This window comes from Cephus cinctus, unplaced genomic scaffold (assembly GCF_000341935.2).
Source record: "Cephus cinctus unplaced genomic scaffold, Ccin1 Ccin1_scaffold0611, whole genome shotgun sequence".
Lineage (NCBI taxonomy): Eukaryota > Metazoa > Arthropoda > Insecta > Hymenoptera > Cephidae > Cephus > Cephus cinctus.
In genome coordinates, this window is record NW_014333257.1 from 14,234 (window position 1) to 31,171 (window position 16,938).

At 37.6% G+C, this 16,938-nt stretch overlaps 2 protein-coding genes across 4 annotated transcripts; one reads left to right on the plus strand and one right to left on the minus strand.

Moving 5' to 3' along the window:
• The first annotated feature begins 1,270 nt into the window (after positions 1–1,270).
• On the plus strand, positions 1,271–2,757 carry LOC107269158. Its single transcript, XM_015742706.2, has 2 exons — positions 1,271–1,644; positions 1,719–2,757. The coding sequence occupies exon 2, from the start codon at positions 2,279–2,281 to the stop codon at positions 2,720–2,722; it is 444 nt and encodes a 147-aa protein (XP_015598192.1). The 5' UTR covers positions 1,271–1,644; positions 1,719–2,278; the 3' UTR covers positions 2,723–2,757.
• LOC107269157 (putative nuclease HARBI1) lies at positions 2,727–11,066 on the minus strand. Of its 3 annotated transcripts, none has more exons than XM_025086414.1 (4): positions 10,934–11,066; positions 10,607–10,861; positions 3,430–3,705; positions 2,727–3,340 (listed from the first exon to the last, which is right to left on the minus strand). In XM_025086414.1, the coding sequence occupies exons 2-4, from the start codon at positions 10,775–10,777 to the stop codon at positions 3,269–3,271; spliced, it is 519 nt and encodes a 172-aa protein (XP_024942182.1). In that variant the 5' UTR covers positions 10,778–10,861; positions 10,934–11,066; the 3' UTR covers positions 2,727–3,268. The 3 variants fall into 3 exon arrangements, with proteins under 3 accessions (XP_024942182.1, XP_015598189.1, XP_015598187.1); XM_015742703.2 differs by lacking the exons at positions 10,607–10,861; positions 10,934–11,066 and adding exons at positions 3,799–3,977; positions 4,041–4,901; XM_015742701.2 differs by lacking the exons at positions 10,607–10,861; positions 10,934–11,066 and adding an exon at positions 3,799–4,901.
• Positions 11,067–16,938: the final 5,872 nt, after the last annotated feature.

Sequence of the window (16,938 nt, forward strand, 5' to 3'; positions counted from 1 at the left end):
TCCGTTTTGCCGATCTCCGACAAATTTGAGACATATTTGAGTTATATTGATAAATTTTATTTTTCGAAAAATTCAAAATATCATAAAATCAAAACTTTTCGATAGATTCGGCCCAAATGCAATACCAACCAATCTTGGATACAAATCTCTTTGTCAAGAACTATTTAGATTCAGATAGATAGAGTGATAACGTTCTTTTTTTGGGAATTTGAAAACGAAATAAAATCCGAGCCGCAGCTTAAATCATGACGAAAATTATAGTCAATGAACGTATTATAGAGCTGGACATGCCTGCAAAATTTAGAGGCTGTAGCTAAAACTGTTCTCGAGTTATATATGTTTGACTTTTAGGCCATCACACACATCACACACGCGCGCCCGCACACACCTGGACATTTTCTCGACGTTTTGGCACATTCTGAACATAGTGACATGAAAATCTCGACAGGCAAATTTTCCTCCGTCACATAGCTTCCTCTATAAGGAACCAAATGATTAAAATATGATTAAAACATACAAATGAGATTTATAAGTGATTGACATTTATTAGGATAGAAAAAAGTGAATATTATTTTGGTTTATTATATTCCCATTGTCGTATTACAAAGTATAATGGAAAATTTCTCAGTCGTTGAATAATTCTGGAAAATAGAGGAGGATACAAAATTACTAATTGGTAAATGACAAATGGGATCAGGTTTAATGTTATATCAAGTTATGTGATAGATATCAAAAGTAACAATTTTATTATTGCGCTTGCGATATTAACTTATAGTAATTGAGTTTAATGGTTCGTTTGGGAATAATTATTAATATACTGTGACGGGTGGAACTTCTTAGAACGAGGATCTGTTGTAATCCCAGCTGAAGTAACCTTCTACTCCTAGGGATCCACTCAGGAGCGGCTGCACGAAGCTGGTTCCCGTCATGCAGGGATCAAGAAGTGTGTGTGGGGCACTCCACCTTCCCGTTGACCTCGGCAAGGGTTCAATACCTTTTGAAGGTATCTAGCCCCCTCCGGGTTCTCGATGCAGACCTTTTAGATAACGCCTAGTAGACCGTGTAGAACTAGGTCAGGAATTAGCTATTAGCTATACTAGGTAAACATGTATGAACAATCGTTGGTTAGATTGTGTAAAAAATAGTAGGCCAAACCAACAAGAGTTTGTGTGTTACATGTAAAGGCAGGATTAGCCAAAAGTTAAAAAGAGCCATAGCTGATCTATTAACTATGGCTTTAGGTTTGGCCTACTATTTTGTACACAATCTAACCAATGATTGTTCAACAGTTCATACATGTTTACCTAGTAATAAAACATTTCTGAAGATGACCCCAATGAGGGTCGAAACGTAAAAGATTACGTAAAACGTAAACGCACTGAAAACTGATGATTAAAACCAGCCGCTAGTGGCGCTAGACATATCAAACGAAGTAGCCAATCACAGTGCAGAAAGTATCCTCAAGGAAGCTCGAGACCTCCCTTGAAATAAGGAGACCAATAAGGCTCCTTGTACTGTAAAGGAAGGTCTATGAAACGCGAAACGAGGAACAAGGGATCCTTATTCCTCAAGGAACGACTATGAATACGGCTATTTGTGTAGCGTCACATGGCAGCGCCTGTAGTGTCTATACACAATACATGTGTATGTATATACAATAGTTGCAATAGTTGGATGAAAATTTTGTGCATTTATTAATTATTGACGAGTTTTTTAAGTTTCATCATGGCAGCAAAGGACGCAACTTGTAGCAAACAACATTTTATAGAGGCGGAAAAAATATTATTAGTGCAGTTGGTGAACAAACATAGAAATATTCTTGAAAATAAAAAAACTGGTGCTGTAAATATGAAAGAAAAAAACGATGCGCGGGTTCGGATAGCGCATTCTTTTAATAGTCAAGGGCTCGGCATACGCACGGAAAAACAACTAAGGAAACTATAGGAAAATTTAAAACAAAAGTAATTATACAGATACGTTTTTTGCCTTGCATGACTATTCTTTCTGAATGTTTTTGATGTGTTTAAAACTATTGACTCTACTATATAATTTTTTATCGTATCATAAGAAAACACAATTTTTTTCAGGAAAAGACGACAAACGACCGAATTCAGAAGAGAAAGATTACTCACAGGAGGCGGTCCTCCTGTACCTGAATTATGTGATCCCATTTTAAAATTAGTAAATGAAGCAGCACCACATGCAGATGTGGAATTACCCTGCACCTGGGATAGCACAGCTGCATACGTAAATAAAGGTAATTACAAAATAAAAATATATGAAAGATGCGAATAATACCTGTCTGCTCATGAATGATTCTTGCAATGATTATTTGTTTGCAGATAATAATCAGGACAAAGAAGAGGACATAGATTATGAATTAGAATATTTGGACGGTTGCTTCGAGGAATCGTTGATCACACCACATGTAACAAAATCTAAACGATGTCTTAGTCCTGAGGCTACTATTGTGAACACTCCTAGTGAAAAAGTTATGCCGTCAATACCTTCGTTCACTTGCAAGAGGAGGTATTGTACCAGAAAAGATGACGAGGAGAAACAATTACGCATACAAAAGGCAAAACAGGCACTAGAGCAACAAAGGGAATTGCATCAACTTAGAATAAGGACTGCAGAAACAGAAGCTAATTTAGCTGAAATTAAATTAGAACAGGCAATGATGGAATTTCAGGCAGCAACAGGAGAAAAATGTACTTCTTAATAAATTAGATATAAATATAATTTTAATGGTAAATGTGCGTAATCTATTATTTAGTCTTACCCAAAATCATAACTAGAAATATCGTTATACGTTCATTTACAGTAAAACAAACAGAAACTTAAAAGTAAGTATTCACGAATGTTCTGCGGACTGCGAATTACGAATTTCCTTCATTAGAATTAATGTAAACTGATCCATCGTCTACATCGTCGGAAACTACATTTTGATCAAGAATGTTATTTTCATTATGACGTAAACCTATATTATACAATACAGCACAAGAACAAATAGTTGCCAACGTCGATTTCAATCCTGTTCGCAAACCGTTTTGTAAGCATGGAAAGCGACGTTTCCAAACACCAAAAACTCTTTCAATGATATTTCGAGTTTTTATATGGGCATTATTGTAACCAATTTCCTGCTCATCACTTGGATTTAATATTGGAGTTAATAAGTATTTACGACAGGGATATCCGTTATCTCCAAGCAAAACGCCGGGAAATTCGCCTGCTTCAAAACGTGCTCGAACAGCACTTCTATCAAAAATTACGCTATCGTGTGTTGAACGATAGGTCTTACAACAATATCCATAATTTCCATGTTTGGGCCACAGACAACCTGAAATAAAACAATTGTACATGAAGATAAAGTTCAAAAACATCTCTTCGTATTTCTGCTTGTCTGATAATATTGAAAAATGCATGTACCTGTACATTTAAAGAAAAATAGCCTTTTCTGCATTGAAAAACTTCGGCATTTTCTCCGCCTGGATTTGAAATTGGAATGTGTGTACAATCCAAACATCCAACAACAGAAGGAAAATGAGCAATCGTGTAAAATGTTGCTGTATTTCGACGGATTCCTGTGTCACTTCGTGGGAAACAAATAAATTGCTTCAACTGTTCAGCAAATGCCATGGAGACGTTTTTCACGATGCGGCTTACTGAGGCTTGACTCAACCAACGCAGATCTTCATGAACCATCTAAAAAACCAATTAACTTTAATACTACTGTTATTCAAGTGTACACCACCACGGTATAAGCTATAATATCATAGTAATTGAATGCATATATACCTGAAAACTGTTTGATGCATAAAATCTTAAGGCTGTTAGCAATTGTATAAGTGGAGGTATAGGTAGTCCTCGATTACAATGCTTTTCCAGCTTCGCACGCGTTAAAGGCAACAATACATCAATTACAACGGCTTTAGTAAATTGATATCTTCTTGAAAATTCATGGTCTTCATAGTGCTCTAAAAGATTTGCATAATCACGGATATAGCGTTTTCTTAGATAATTGGGTTGCTCATCCTCACCCTCGTTGCTAGTATCACTTTCGTAGAAAACGTCAAATTCCTCCATTTGTCACAAACAGTTCTGGCAAAGCTTCTCCGTATAACCTCGAATAGCTTCAGCTTTGAAGGATCTCACGACCAACCTCAAGGGAAGAAGCCAATTGAGGGCATTATGAGCCCTCAAGTTTCGACTATGAAACGCGTCCGCGAAATAAGTGAGCCAATGAGGGCCCCTTATCCCTTGAGGAACGACTATGAATACCGCCGTATGAATACGGCTGTTAGCTGTCGGTTCCTCTCCCCGATGTCGCTTCATCTCATACTCGACGGGACATCTAGCGGATGTTATAGAGGCGCGCGCGCAGCCTACTAAGCGCGCTAAGTTTAAAGAGAGTATATTCTCTTTACATCTCCCCTCTGCGAGAGGAAAATTGCACAATTTTCAATCACACTCATCATTTAACCTTGGAATTAGTTTCGTCACGTGGAATAGACTTGAATCCTGATTTCTTTTACCAGTCTTTATTTTGTAAATTGAGTTCGAAATTTTTTCCTCTATTGTGAATGGTCCGATTCTTAGTTCTTCTAGCTTTTTCCTATAGTTTGTTTCCATTTTCTATGAATACCAAATCTCCCACGTTGAATTCATGGTGTCTTCTATTTCTGTCGAATATATTTTTATTATACTTATGTGATCTCAGTGTTCTTTCCAATGCCAACTTTTTATCTGTTATCCAGTCTTCTATGTTCTTCTTAATTCTTCTGGTACGTTACTGGTGTCTGTGCCATGTAGTAGATACTCTGGTGAGAATCCTGTGACTGTATGTTCTAGTCTATTATACTTTGTGACGTGATTTTTCGAATCACGGTCCCAAGGCGGCTCCGGTGGAAATACGTTACAACTTATTCACACATTCTCTCGCTGTCGATGTCCATGCTCTCTTCTTTTTCTCTTCGTTTATTGTACATCTTATTTTATTTACTATCGTTTCATTTAGTCTTTCATTTAGTCCATTAGAGAATGGTGCATTTGTTGCAGTAAAAATAAGTTGCACTTCTTTCTCTTTTAAATAATTTTTAAATTTTCTTGAATTTATTCCAGGGTATTGATCCGTTAAGATTGTTCCGATCTTTTCTATTTCCAGCAAAGTTTGAACGAATTTTATAAAGTCCTTGGCGATTTGAGTTTTTGATGTTAAAATAAATGCTGTGACGTGGTAGATTTTACCCCGTCAGGTCCTCGGCGGGAACTGTCGTGTTACGCGGAAAAACGCGTATTAGAGAAGAATCCAGGCAAGAAGCCACCACCTCAAGGGCTAACGAAGTTGCGAATTGGTTGATTTCTGATTTTGTTGTTTTGATTTTTTTGCTATGTCCCATGCCGCGAATATCGTATTCGCGGGCTTACCGAATCTCAAGAAGAATCAGCGAGGGATCATCAGCGTGGGAGGAACGAGGACGAAAGGCTGAGTGACGTCAGAGCGCCGGCAGGGCCCGAGCTGCGCGCGCTGTAGCTCACCGCACCAATCACCTCGCGACTTGGATCAACTCTACGCACGCTATCACCCGAGCTACATGAACTGGTCTACGCGTACCGAGTAACTAGCAGGGAGCTATTACTCATTCCGCGTGACATAGACCTACGAACGACGGAGCACCTGTAACGCACCACAACTCATGACGGAGGCCCATCGCTATCAATGAATGGAACGAAGACTCGCGACCTGGGAATCCGGGGACGCCTGGTGAATCGTTGCGAAGTCCTAGGGGACGACGGAGCCCATCGCGGGACAGCCCGTAATCACTGTTCCCGAATCGTATGAATTGTCGCGAAGACTGATTTTGAATTGTAGCGCGTGGTGTCAGATCGGAGATTTCTGATTGGGGCCGTAGGACCAATCAGCGGTGGTTGCGAATAAGGGAGAGGATGATAGTCTCCGGTGCTGCCGATTATGATCGAAAGGGAAGGCAACTTCTTTCTTCTTGCTTGGACTGTCGACGACGCGAGTCGTGTTTTTGGAACCGTTTGTGTTCCGGGGTAATTGTCGACCACGCGAGTCGTGTTTTCGGAACCGTTTGTTTTCCGGGGTAATTTGTATGGAGAATCCGGACTTCGTCCGAGGCCGCGTATATGGGCTTAATTCTCCAGACCGAAGATACGTAGAGATTTCGGCAAGCGATTTGTTAAGTTTTGTGAGCGACGAAATCTCGTAACACCCCGCGTTTTTGTACGTTTATCGTTGAATTGTGCCTGTAGGCACGTGAGAGATGTTCCCACTCGTAGAATCGCGTTCGTGTTGAGTACGAGATTCCGCCGGCCGGCACGGGACTGTGTTTGCATAAATATGCTGCCCATCGTGGACATATTTATCGCGCGTTGTGTAAATCGAAGTGCGTATGACTGTGAGCGAATGATTAGTTCTCTCGGCAATGTTGAGTCTTAGATCTCCGACTTTTATTATATCGCGTTCCTGTTAGGGACGTGTTGCCGAGAGACACGGAATAGTCCTTGAGGTTGTGTTTTCGAAGCGTCGCGATTAGATCGCGTTAAATTGTCGATTTGACTCAAATATTGAAATTGTATGTAATTGAAACATATCTCGAATTGTCCGAAAGTTATGTCGAAGTGAATTGTCGGATTTGTAGCGAAGTGTTCGAAAGTATTTATTGATGGTCGAAAATGTCGAATAGTATCGAATCGTATGAAAGTATTTATTGAATGTCGAAAGTATCGAATTTTATCGGATTGTACGTTTGTATTTGAGCGAACTGTAAGAATTAGACTGCGTGAAATGTTTTAGTTGCGATCTTATTGGGTTCATTATTTATTTCGAAATTGTTCAATTTGGATTTTCTGTATTTTAGCGAACTGTAAGAGTTAGACTGCGCGGAACAGACCGCGAACTTTGTACGTAGAATTCGGATTAGGACTTAAGCGAAGATTAATATTGTCAATTGTAGTGGTTTTAGTCGCGATCTTATTGGGTCCATTATTTATTTCGAAATTGTTCAATTTGGATTTTGTTATATCCGCGTGGTCGCGTCCGAAATTGGCGCAATTAAAATAAACGATTGATTTTGGTTATTGTTGACCCAAAAAGCCGGAATATTCATTTTGTTGAAGTTGTCCTTACTCTGAAAGAGCCCCGTAGCTGAGTTAGCCAACGTAGGCACGCGAAGACCAACCGTACAATTGATACGTGGTTCCCGTTTTGGAACCTGGCGCCCAACAATACCAGAGGTATTATTTTGAATTGGATATGTTATCCCTGGGTTGCCTGGAACGCGAAGGAATCGCGTAAGTTGTGCGCCGGTCAGTCTCTCATCTCCCGACGAGGCTCGATCGCGAATATACGTCACAACGCATATCTTGTGAAGTGATCGACGAGTAAATGTATATATTTCTTTGTCGATCTAGTGCTTCCAAGTCCTCCAATCGTGTCTATGGACACAATCTTAAAAGCTGTGGTCGCTGGTCCTAATTGTGGCATTGAGCCGAATTTATATTGTCCTCTTGATTTATTCCTGATGCATACGTCGCATTCTTTACATATTTTTTTTTATATTCACAACTAGATTTTTAGCACTATAATATGGGCTTATTTTCATTCTTGTCTACGTTATCCCTGTGTGGCACCATTCCTTGTGTACTTTCTTAATTTAGTCAATACTGCATTTTTCAGATGATTTTTTTTTTAACTTTTTTATAATATAATCCATTTTTCTTTATTAATTTTTCTTTTTTTTTTTTGTAATAATATGTTATTGATCTGATCTAATCTTATTTCATCTATCTCCATAAAATTTACCGTTTTCAGTAAGTCCACTTCTTCTTCTATACAATTTGGTTCTAGCACAGGGTTTCTACTTAGGCAGTCTGCTTCTGTATTATCTTTCCCTGGGACGTATATAATTTTAAAATCGTATTGGGATAGGTAGTGGGTTAGATCACCTAGTTCCTCCTCTGTTCGTGCTCTTATATTCATATTTTCTAGTGGTTTGTGATCAGAGTGTATTTCGAAGTATCTCCCTATCAACCAGTGTTGCCAGTACTTTATTGCCTCTTTTATAGCTAAACATTCAAGATATATTGCTTTTTTTTTCTTTTGCGTTTCATTAGGTTTCTTTTAGAAGTAGGCCACAGGTTTTTCTTTTCCATCCTCTTGTGTTTGTTTTAATATTGCGCCTATGCCTTCAAGTGATGCATCTGTATATATCTTGATTGGAAGGTCTTTGTCGAATATCTCTAACACTGGTTGGGAACATAGCATTTCTTTTGTTTTTCCGAAAGCTGTTTCGTAATCCCCTGTCCATATAAATTTTACATTCTTCCTTAATAGTTGATGAAATGGGTCTAATATTATTGAGCTCTTTTCTATATATTCGTGGTAGAAATTGTCTGATTTGTTTTTGTGTGGTGGGAGTCGGGAAATCTCTTATTGATGTTATGTTATCTTTCAATAGTGTAACTGTATTTTCTCCTATTACATGTCCTAAATATCTGACTGAACTAGCCGCAAACGTACATTTCTTGAATTTCAATCTAAATCCTTCTTTTTTTATTGCATCTAATACTTTCTCAATGTGGTCTAGATGTTCTTCAAATGTCGGTGAGTGTATTAGGAAATCGTCTATGTAGTTTACTGAAAATTCTATTAGTCCATGTTTTCTCAATATGTTACTCAGAATTCGTTGAAATATAGCTGGAGAAGTTTTTAAACCAAACGGTAGACATGTCCATTGAAAGTGACCATCTTGCGTTACAAATCCCGTTCTTCTTCTATCTTCAATTCTTAGTGGTATTGACCAAAAAGCTGAGTTTATGTACAGTGTCGTAAAATATTTACAGTTTCTGGCTCTTATTATTGTATCATCTATTAAAGGAAATGATTGTGCTTGAGGGACAATGTTTTTGTTTAAATCTCTGAAGTCTATGCACATACGTGTCTTTCCTTTTTGTCTTTTATATGCTAGTGTGATAGGTGCAGCAAAAGGACTATACGATTCCTCCATTAAATTCTTCTCCAGTAATTTGGCTATTTGTTTCTCTATCTCTTTTTTGTCATCTATATTACATCTATATGGTCTTTTACTGCAGTATTTCTCCACTATTTAATCAATTCTAGCTTCATACTCATTAACAGTTCCGACATCGTATTTTTCTTTCGCAAATGCTGATTTATTGTTATCTATTAGTCTTTCTATCTTAATCTTTTTATCTCTATCTGAATGTTCTATCTTTGTTTGAAATTCCTCTGTTTCCACATGTTCATTAAAATTTACTGAACAATTTATGGCTTCACTTAATCCTATCTTTGGTTTTTCTATTTCTTATTCTATTTTCTGTGAAACTTCTAGATTTTCATTCAATCTCAACTTGAAAATGGGAATTAAATCTAATCCTATTATGAAGTCTTCGAAATCCTCTCTTTCAAATATGTATATGTCTACCTCTTTTTCTATGTTAAATATTTTTATTCTTCTAATCCATTTGTATAATTCACACCATTGACAGACCTTAATATTATGTTTACGTCTTCTCTATTATCTTTTATCTTTATCCACTTTGAGTTTATTAAGGAGACTTGAGTACCTGGATCATATGTTCCCATCATCTCTATCTTATTCTCAAGCAGCATTTTAAGTCTGATCAATGGTATGACTATTCGTTTTTTTTTGTGTACTTAGCTCTACTTCTATTACTGAATTGCTTCTTATAGCAGGTTTCTCTTTTTTCTCTAGTTTAAACCAGCATTTCTCTTCTGGGTGGTATCTTACACCTTTCCCCATATCCTCACATGTCCTGCATGGTTTCTTATCTTCATTTCTAATTTTGTGTTCTGGTTTACCTTCTTTTTTGAATATTTTCTTTTTATCTGTTATTCCTTCAAGCCTTTGTAATTCATTAATTAAATCTTTTGTATCTTCTATTCTATCCCTGTCAATTTTCTCTCTGATGTATTCTGGCAAACCAAATGCAATCCTATCTATCATTGTATTAGCGTTTGTATCCTTATTTATTTCTAGTAATAGTCGTTCCTTCTTTATTGCATATTGTACTAGTGAACCTCCTTTATACTTAAAATAATGGGCGTATGTTCTGCTTCCCATCCTTCACTTGAAAAGGTTTCTATTAATATCTGTTTCCATCTATGCCAATCGTTTTCCTGCTCTTCTTTCATTACTATAGAAGTGTACCAGTCTTGACAAGTTCTATCTAAAATTACTCTCAATAATTTGATTTTCGTTTTGTCTTTTTCTATTTCAAACCTTCCACATTCTCTCTCAAATGTGTCTAGCCATTGTCTAACATTAGATGTTTCGTAATTAAATTCCTCTAATTCAAATTCATCTACGATATATTGTAAGTTTTTTTCTTCCTCCTTTTTTTCTGATTTTTCAACCAGTTTTTCTAATATCCTTGCCAAGTCTGAGTGTTCTTTAATATTGTCTTGAAATGTTTGTTTTAAATATCTTCCTCCAAACTGGATATTTCTCTCATCGTCCAAATATGTATTTTGCAATTCTTTTGACAGCGTTATCCATATTCTCAGTTCATCATGCCTTTTTTCTAATGACTCTCTTACCTTTTTGAAAGCCTCCGTTTTTCTTAACTCCTCGTGAAAATCTGCATAGATGAGTTTATGTGGTATAGCATATTTTTCTCCTTGTTCTGTAACAATTGAGGTTATGGCTATCACTGTAGTTTCACTCTCCTTTGGGGACGCCACAGCTCTGAACTCAAATTTTAATTTCATTTTGTGACGAAAATTGTCGTTTTATAATGTCCTTGGTCAATGGAGATTGGGGTTGTCGGAATAAAATCAACCAAATTAGTTTCTCTGTGAATAAGAGAATATTATATTATAACCGATGTCACTATTTACAGCATATATACAATATTTACAAGTTACCTGTGAATAAGAGAAACGACAATTAAGGTCAATTATTCGTCTCTTTTTCACCACTTTGCTTTTAATTAACTTTTATGTAACTGGCACATCTCCTCATTGGAGGAGTCAGCCATAAGGAAAGGAAGGAAGGAACTTTTATGTAAGCACGTGCTCTCTCTATTCCTTCCTTCCTTTCCTTATGACTGTATCCCCAATGGGAGACATGTGCCAGTAACTAGTCCTAATTGTTCTCTCTATTAATTCTTCTACAGACTGTTAGCACGAGCAGCAGCACCACCTTATCGGTAGGTTATATCACTAACGCGATATATGTATATAGGTATACAGAGGTATATATAGGTTGTAACGTAATTCTTTTCCTTGACCCGACACCGATAGCAAAACATACGAGAAGTATCAATACTATCTCCGCCCGCTCTACAGCCCTTTGCCCATCCCCAGCGGGGCGCCGGTATCTCACCCGAGCTTCTGCCGGTCCGTGGAGACGTCTCCGGCGGGTACTCTCTTCTGCCGGGCAACTCGATACGTCGAGACTATCTCCCCACGGCAGATTCGAGCACCTCGACCTCAACTAAACAATAACGAAATCTTACGAGAGCCTTGACATAACTATACGAATCAACCCGAAAGCGTAGCTTCTGAGCGGGGTGGCGACCCGAAGGGAACCAGAAATTGAGAACGTTATGTGTATCGGTAACCGGAGCCGCCTTGGGACCGTGATTCGAAAAATCACGTCACAAGGTATACTGGGATTGTATATAGGCATACACGTGTAAATGTAGATATACACGTGCATTTATACTCACCGTTCTATACGCATCGCCCTGAAAGTTTTATAAGGTATTTTAAAAGCACCTGCAATTATGAAAAACAAGTATGACCTTCTTAAAACATCCTAAAACGTTAATATGTGGTGTAAAAGAAAATATGCACAATTAATATGGTCAAATAATTGGGTCTTATTTTACCATAATTGCAAGTACCTGAAACAAAATAAATGCATAATTATGTATGGTATAAAAAGTTATTTATTGAATAAAAATAAGATCTGTTACTACAGTAGACTTGTAGTAACATTTACATTAAAATCATTAGCAAATGCAATAATTATACTACATGTTATATAGACTTTCAAGAAAAATGTAGTTTACACAAATGATAATTTTTATTTAAAAGCTATGAATCGATATGCCTCAGCATGGGGTTGCACATTGCTTCTATCCAGACCTTCGATAGCTTCAAGTCTTCTGGTAAGCAATGTGATCCCACTTGTAGGCACACCGATGCACAACCAGGAACAACACATCTTGAAGAGAATAAGTCTTTCTTCGAAGGAGGCATTATGAAGCTCTAGGATATGAAAGTAGAAGAAAAATAAGAGAAAATAAAGCAGAATAGACAAATAAGAATAGAAAAGTAAGAAAGTATGAAATAAGGTTAGCCTGGAAAGATGAGTTGCGTAGCCTTCGTCTCGTTGTTGTAATTCTTGTAAGTCACGCTCAAAGAGAGAACTCTGCACTATAATTGCACTGAACACACTTCAAAATTCACCAGCGTAAATTAGTAGATGCGAAGCCGTCGCCGAATCGGAAGACAGTGACGCACAGGGCCTTGTTTACACAACCATAGATATAGAAAAGACATAGATGTAGCATAAACTGATATTTTAGGCAAGGGGTGTGAGGCAAAATGAGGGTGGGGGAGTTCGCTGCATAACCAATCAAATTCAAGCTGACCCCTCCCTTACCATGCCTTAACATGATTGGTTCTCTTGGAACGATAGACCCGCGACGAAGCTTACATTACTTACTTTTACATCACTGCGATTGCTTCCAATAGTAACCAATCACAAGTAGGCTCAGTGTACCTCGGCACCCCTCCCTGGACGGCTTCCCCCTCGCAGGGTTATACTACATCTATGGCTTTACTATATCTATGTACACACAAACTTATTTTCTCCAAGATGGCGACTGCGCATGCGCACGCTACCGCTGCGCCATCTTATGGGTAGGTTATATCACTAATCTATGTTTCACTATAGCCCATTTGGAGTGTCACCCCCTGGGATTGTATATAGGCATACACGTGTAAATGTAGATATACACGTGCATTTATACTCACCGTTCTATACGCATCGCCCTGAAAGTTTTATAAGGTATTTTAAAAGCACCTGCAATTATGAAAAACAAGTATGACCTTCTTAAAACATCCTAAAACGTTAATATGTGGTGTAAAAGAAAATATGCACAATTAATATGGTCAAATAATTGGGTCTTATTTTACCATAATTGCAAGTACCTGAAACAAAATAAATGCATAATTATGTATGGTATAAAAAGTTATTTATTGAATAAAAATAAGATCTGTTACTACAGTAGACTTGTAGTAACATTTACATTAAAATCATTAGCAAATGCAATAATTATACTACATGTTATATAGACTTTCAAGAAAAATGTAGTTTACACAAATGATAATTTTTATTTAAAAGCTATGAATCGATATGCCTCAGCATGGGGTTGCACATTGCTTCTATCCAGACCTTCGATAGCTTCAAGTCTTCTGGTAAGCAATGTGATCCCACTTGTAGGCACACCGATGCACAACCAGGAACAACACATCTTGAAGAGAATAAGTCTTTCTTCGAAGGAGGCATTATGAAGCTCTAGGATATGAAAGTAGAAGAAAAATAAGAGAAAATAAAGCAGAATAGACAAATAAGAATAGAAAAGTAAGAAAGTATGAAATAAGGTTAGCCTGGAAAGATGAGTTGCGTAGCCTTCGTCTCGTTGTTGTAATTCTTGTAAGTCACGCTCAAAGAGAGAACTCTGCACTATAATTGCACTGAACACACTTCAAAATTCACCAGCGTAAATTAGTAGATGCGAAGCCGTCGCCGAATCGGAAGACAGTGACGCACAGGGCCTTGTTTACACAACCATAGATATAGAAAAGACATAGATGTAGCATAAACTGATATTTTAGGCAAGGGGTGTGAGGCAAAATGAGGGTGGGGGAGTTCGCTGCATAACCAATCAAATTCAAGCTGACCCCTCCCTTACCATGCCTTAACATGATTGGTTCTCTTGGAACGATAGACCCGCGACGAAGCTTACATTACTTACTTTTACATCACTGCGATTGCTTCCAATAGTAACCAATCACAAGTAGGCTCAGTGTACCTCGGCACCCCTCCCTGGACGGCTTCCCCCTCGCAGGGTTATACTACATCTATGGCTTTACTATATCTATGTACACACAAACTTATTTTCTCCAAGATGGCGACTGCGCATGCGCACGCTACCGCTGCGCCATCTTATGGGTAGGTTATATCACTAATCTATGTTTCACTATAGCCCATTTGGAGTGTCACCCCCCTGTTGAAAACTGTCTTCACTGACGAGGTATCGGTACGGTATTCGTGGACTAGATGAAGAAAACCATCAAGATTTCGCAACACAAAATCGTCGATGGAATAATCGGTAATCGTCAACCCTACCGTCCTTCACCTCAATTGAGTGATATAAAACTAAAATTTGTCTCGTTGTCGCATGCGATCTTTCAACTAACTATTCTTTGTAATTGGGTCTTATTTTACCATAATTGCAAGTACCTGAAACAAAATAAATGCATAATTATGTATGGTATAAAAAGTTATTTATTGAATAAAAATAAGATCTGTTACTACAGTAGACTTGTAGTAACATTTACATTAAAATCATTAGCAAATGCAATAATTATACTACATGTTATATAGACTTTCAAGAAAAATGTAGTTTACACAAATGATAATTTTTATTTAAAAGCTATGAATCGATATGCCTCAGCATGGGGTTGCACATTGCTTCTATCCAGACCTTCGATAGCTTCAAGTCTTCTGGTAAGCAATGTGATCCCACTTGTAGGCACACCGATGCACAACCAGGAACAACACATCTTGAAGAGAATAAGTCTTTCTTCGAAGGAGGCATTATGAAGCTCTAGGATATGAAAGTAGAAGAAAAATAAGAGAAAATAAAGCAGAATAGACAAATAAGAATAGAAAAGTAAGAAAGTATGAAATAAGGTTAGCCTGGAAAGATGAGTTGCGTAGCCTTCGTCTCGTTGTTGTAATTCTTGTAAGTCACGCTCAAAGAGAGAACTCTGCACTATAATTGCACTGAACACACTTCAAAATTCACCAGCGTAAATTAGTAGATGCGAAGCCGTCGCCGAATCGGAAGACAGTGACGCACAGGGCCTTGTTTACACAACCATAGATATAGAAAAGACATAGATGTAGCATAAACTGATATTTTAGGCAAGGGGTGTGAGGCAAAATGAGGGTGGGGGAGTTCGCTGCATAACCAATCAAATTCAAGCTGACCCCTCCCTTACCATGCCTTAACATGATTGGTTCTCTTGGAACGATAGACCCGCGACGAAGCTTACATTACTTACTTTTACATCACTGCGATTGCTTCCAATAGTAACCAATCACAAGTAGGCTCAGTGTACCTCGGCACCCCTCCCTGGACGGCTTCCCCCTCGCAGGGTTATACTACATCTATGGCTTTACTATATCTATGTACACACAAACTTATTTTCTCCAAGATGGCGACTGCGCATGCGCACGCTACCGCTGCGCCATCTTATGGGTAGGTTATATCACTAATCTATGTTTCACTATAGCCCATTTGGAGTGTCACCCCCCTGTTGAAAACTGTCTTCACTGACGAGGTATCGGTACGGTATTCGTGGACTAGATGAAGAAAACCATCAAGATTTCGCAACACAAAATCGTCGATGGAATAATCGGTAATCGTCAACCCTACCGTCCTTCACCTCAATTGAGTGATATAAAACTAAAATTTGTCTCGTTGTCGCATGCGATCTTTCAACTAACTATTCTTTGTTCATACCATGATTTCTTTTTATTGTCATGTTCCGCTTATGTTGCTATTTTTTCAGTGAAATTCATTTTTTCAAATGAAAATGAATATTTCAATATTTTACTAAGCTTTCTTTTATACCGATACCTTGCTTATTGTTTCAGATACTATTATGAAAAATGCAAATTTCACACTCACGGAATTACAGAATGCTGCAAAGGAGTGCGATTTCGATACCAGGAAAAGAAGGAATTTAAAGCGATGGAAAAATAGTCCTCTTCATTGACTTATTTAAAACTACTCGGTATTACGTCCTCTTCACTTTATTCATTTATTTTAACTATAAATTTTTGTGTTCATACATATATTCGTTAAGAATGTCATGATTAATATCTGATTTTTGAGCTGTCTCGCGATTGGCTACAATAGCGTCACGCGATATTCTATTGACGTCATCTAACTTCTATGTTAGAATTTCTATTTTTTATTTTTCATATGATTATTTCATATAATATGCGGTCTCGTGGAACCATGATGCGGCTCGCCATTTGATATTTGTATTGGTAACATTACGATCACTGACAGCTATTTCACGGACCGTGAGCTCGCTTTCGTTAGCTTCGTTTCGTAGTTCTTAAACCGTGATGATTAATATCTGTGATTGTTAATATAAGACTTTAAATTAATTCAATATAAAATAGATTTGTATTGATGCAAATCTAGAACGATTATTAATGAAATAAGAAGTATGCATTTATTGTAACTGCATCTGTTGCAATAGATGATTAAACTGATACGTGGAAGTCCATTAGGAGAATTTATAAAATGTTCATAGAGCGCCTTTTACAAATTTTCTTAATGCTCTTCCAAGTATGAGCTTCATCATCTTTTGCAATAGATCTCAATTTCAAATTTCCCACTCTTCCTACCTTAAAAGTACGTCTTTCATGAGACTTCCTACTCTTGGTCTTGTAAGACGACTTCAAGACATGGATTTTTGGGACATAAGATGTCTTGCAGATGTCTTTACAACGTCTTTTAGTCAAATTTCAAGACATCCATAAAATTCGGAAGATGTCTTGAGGACGTCTTGCAGTCGTCTCAATGCTATATGGGTCCCTAAAGCACGGGAGT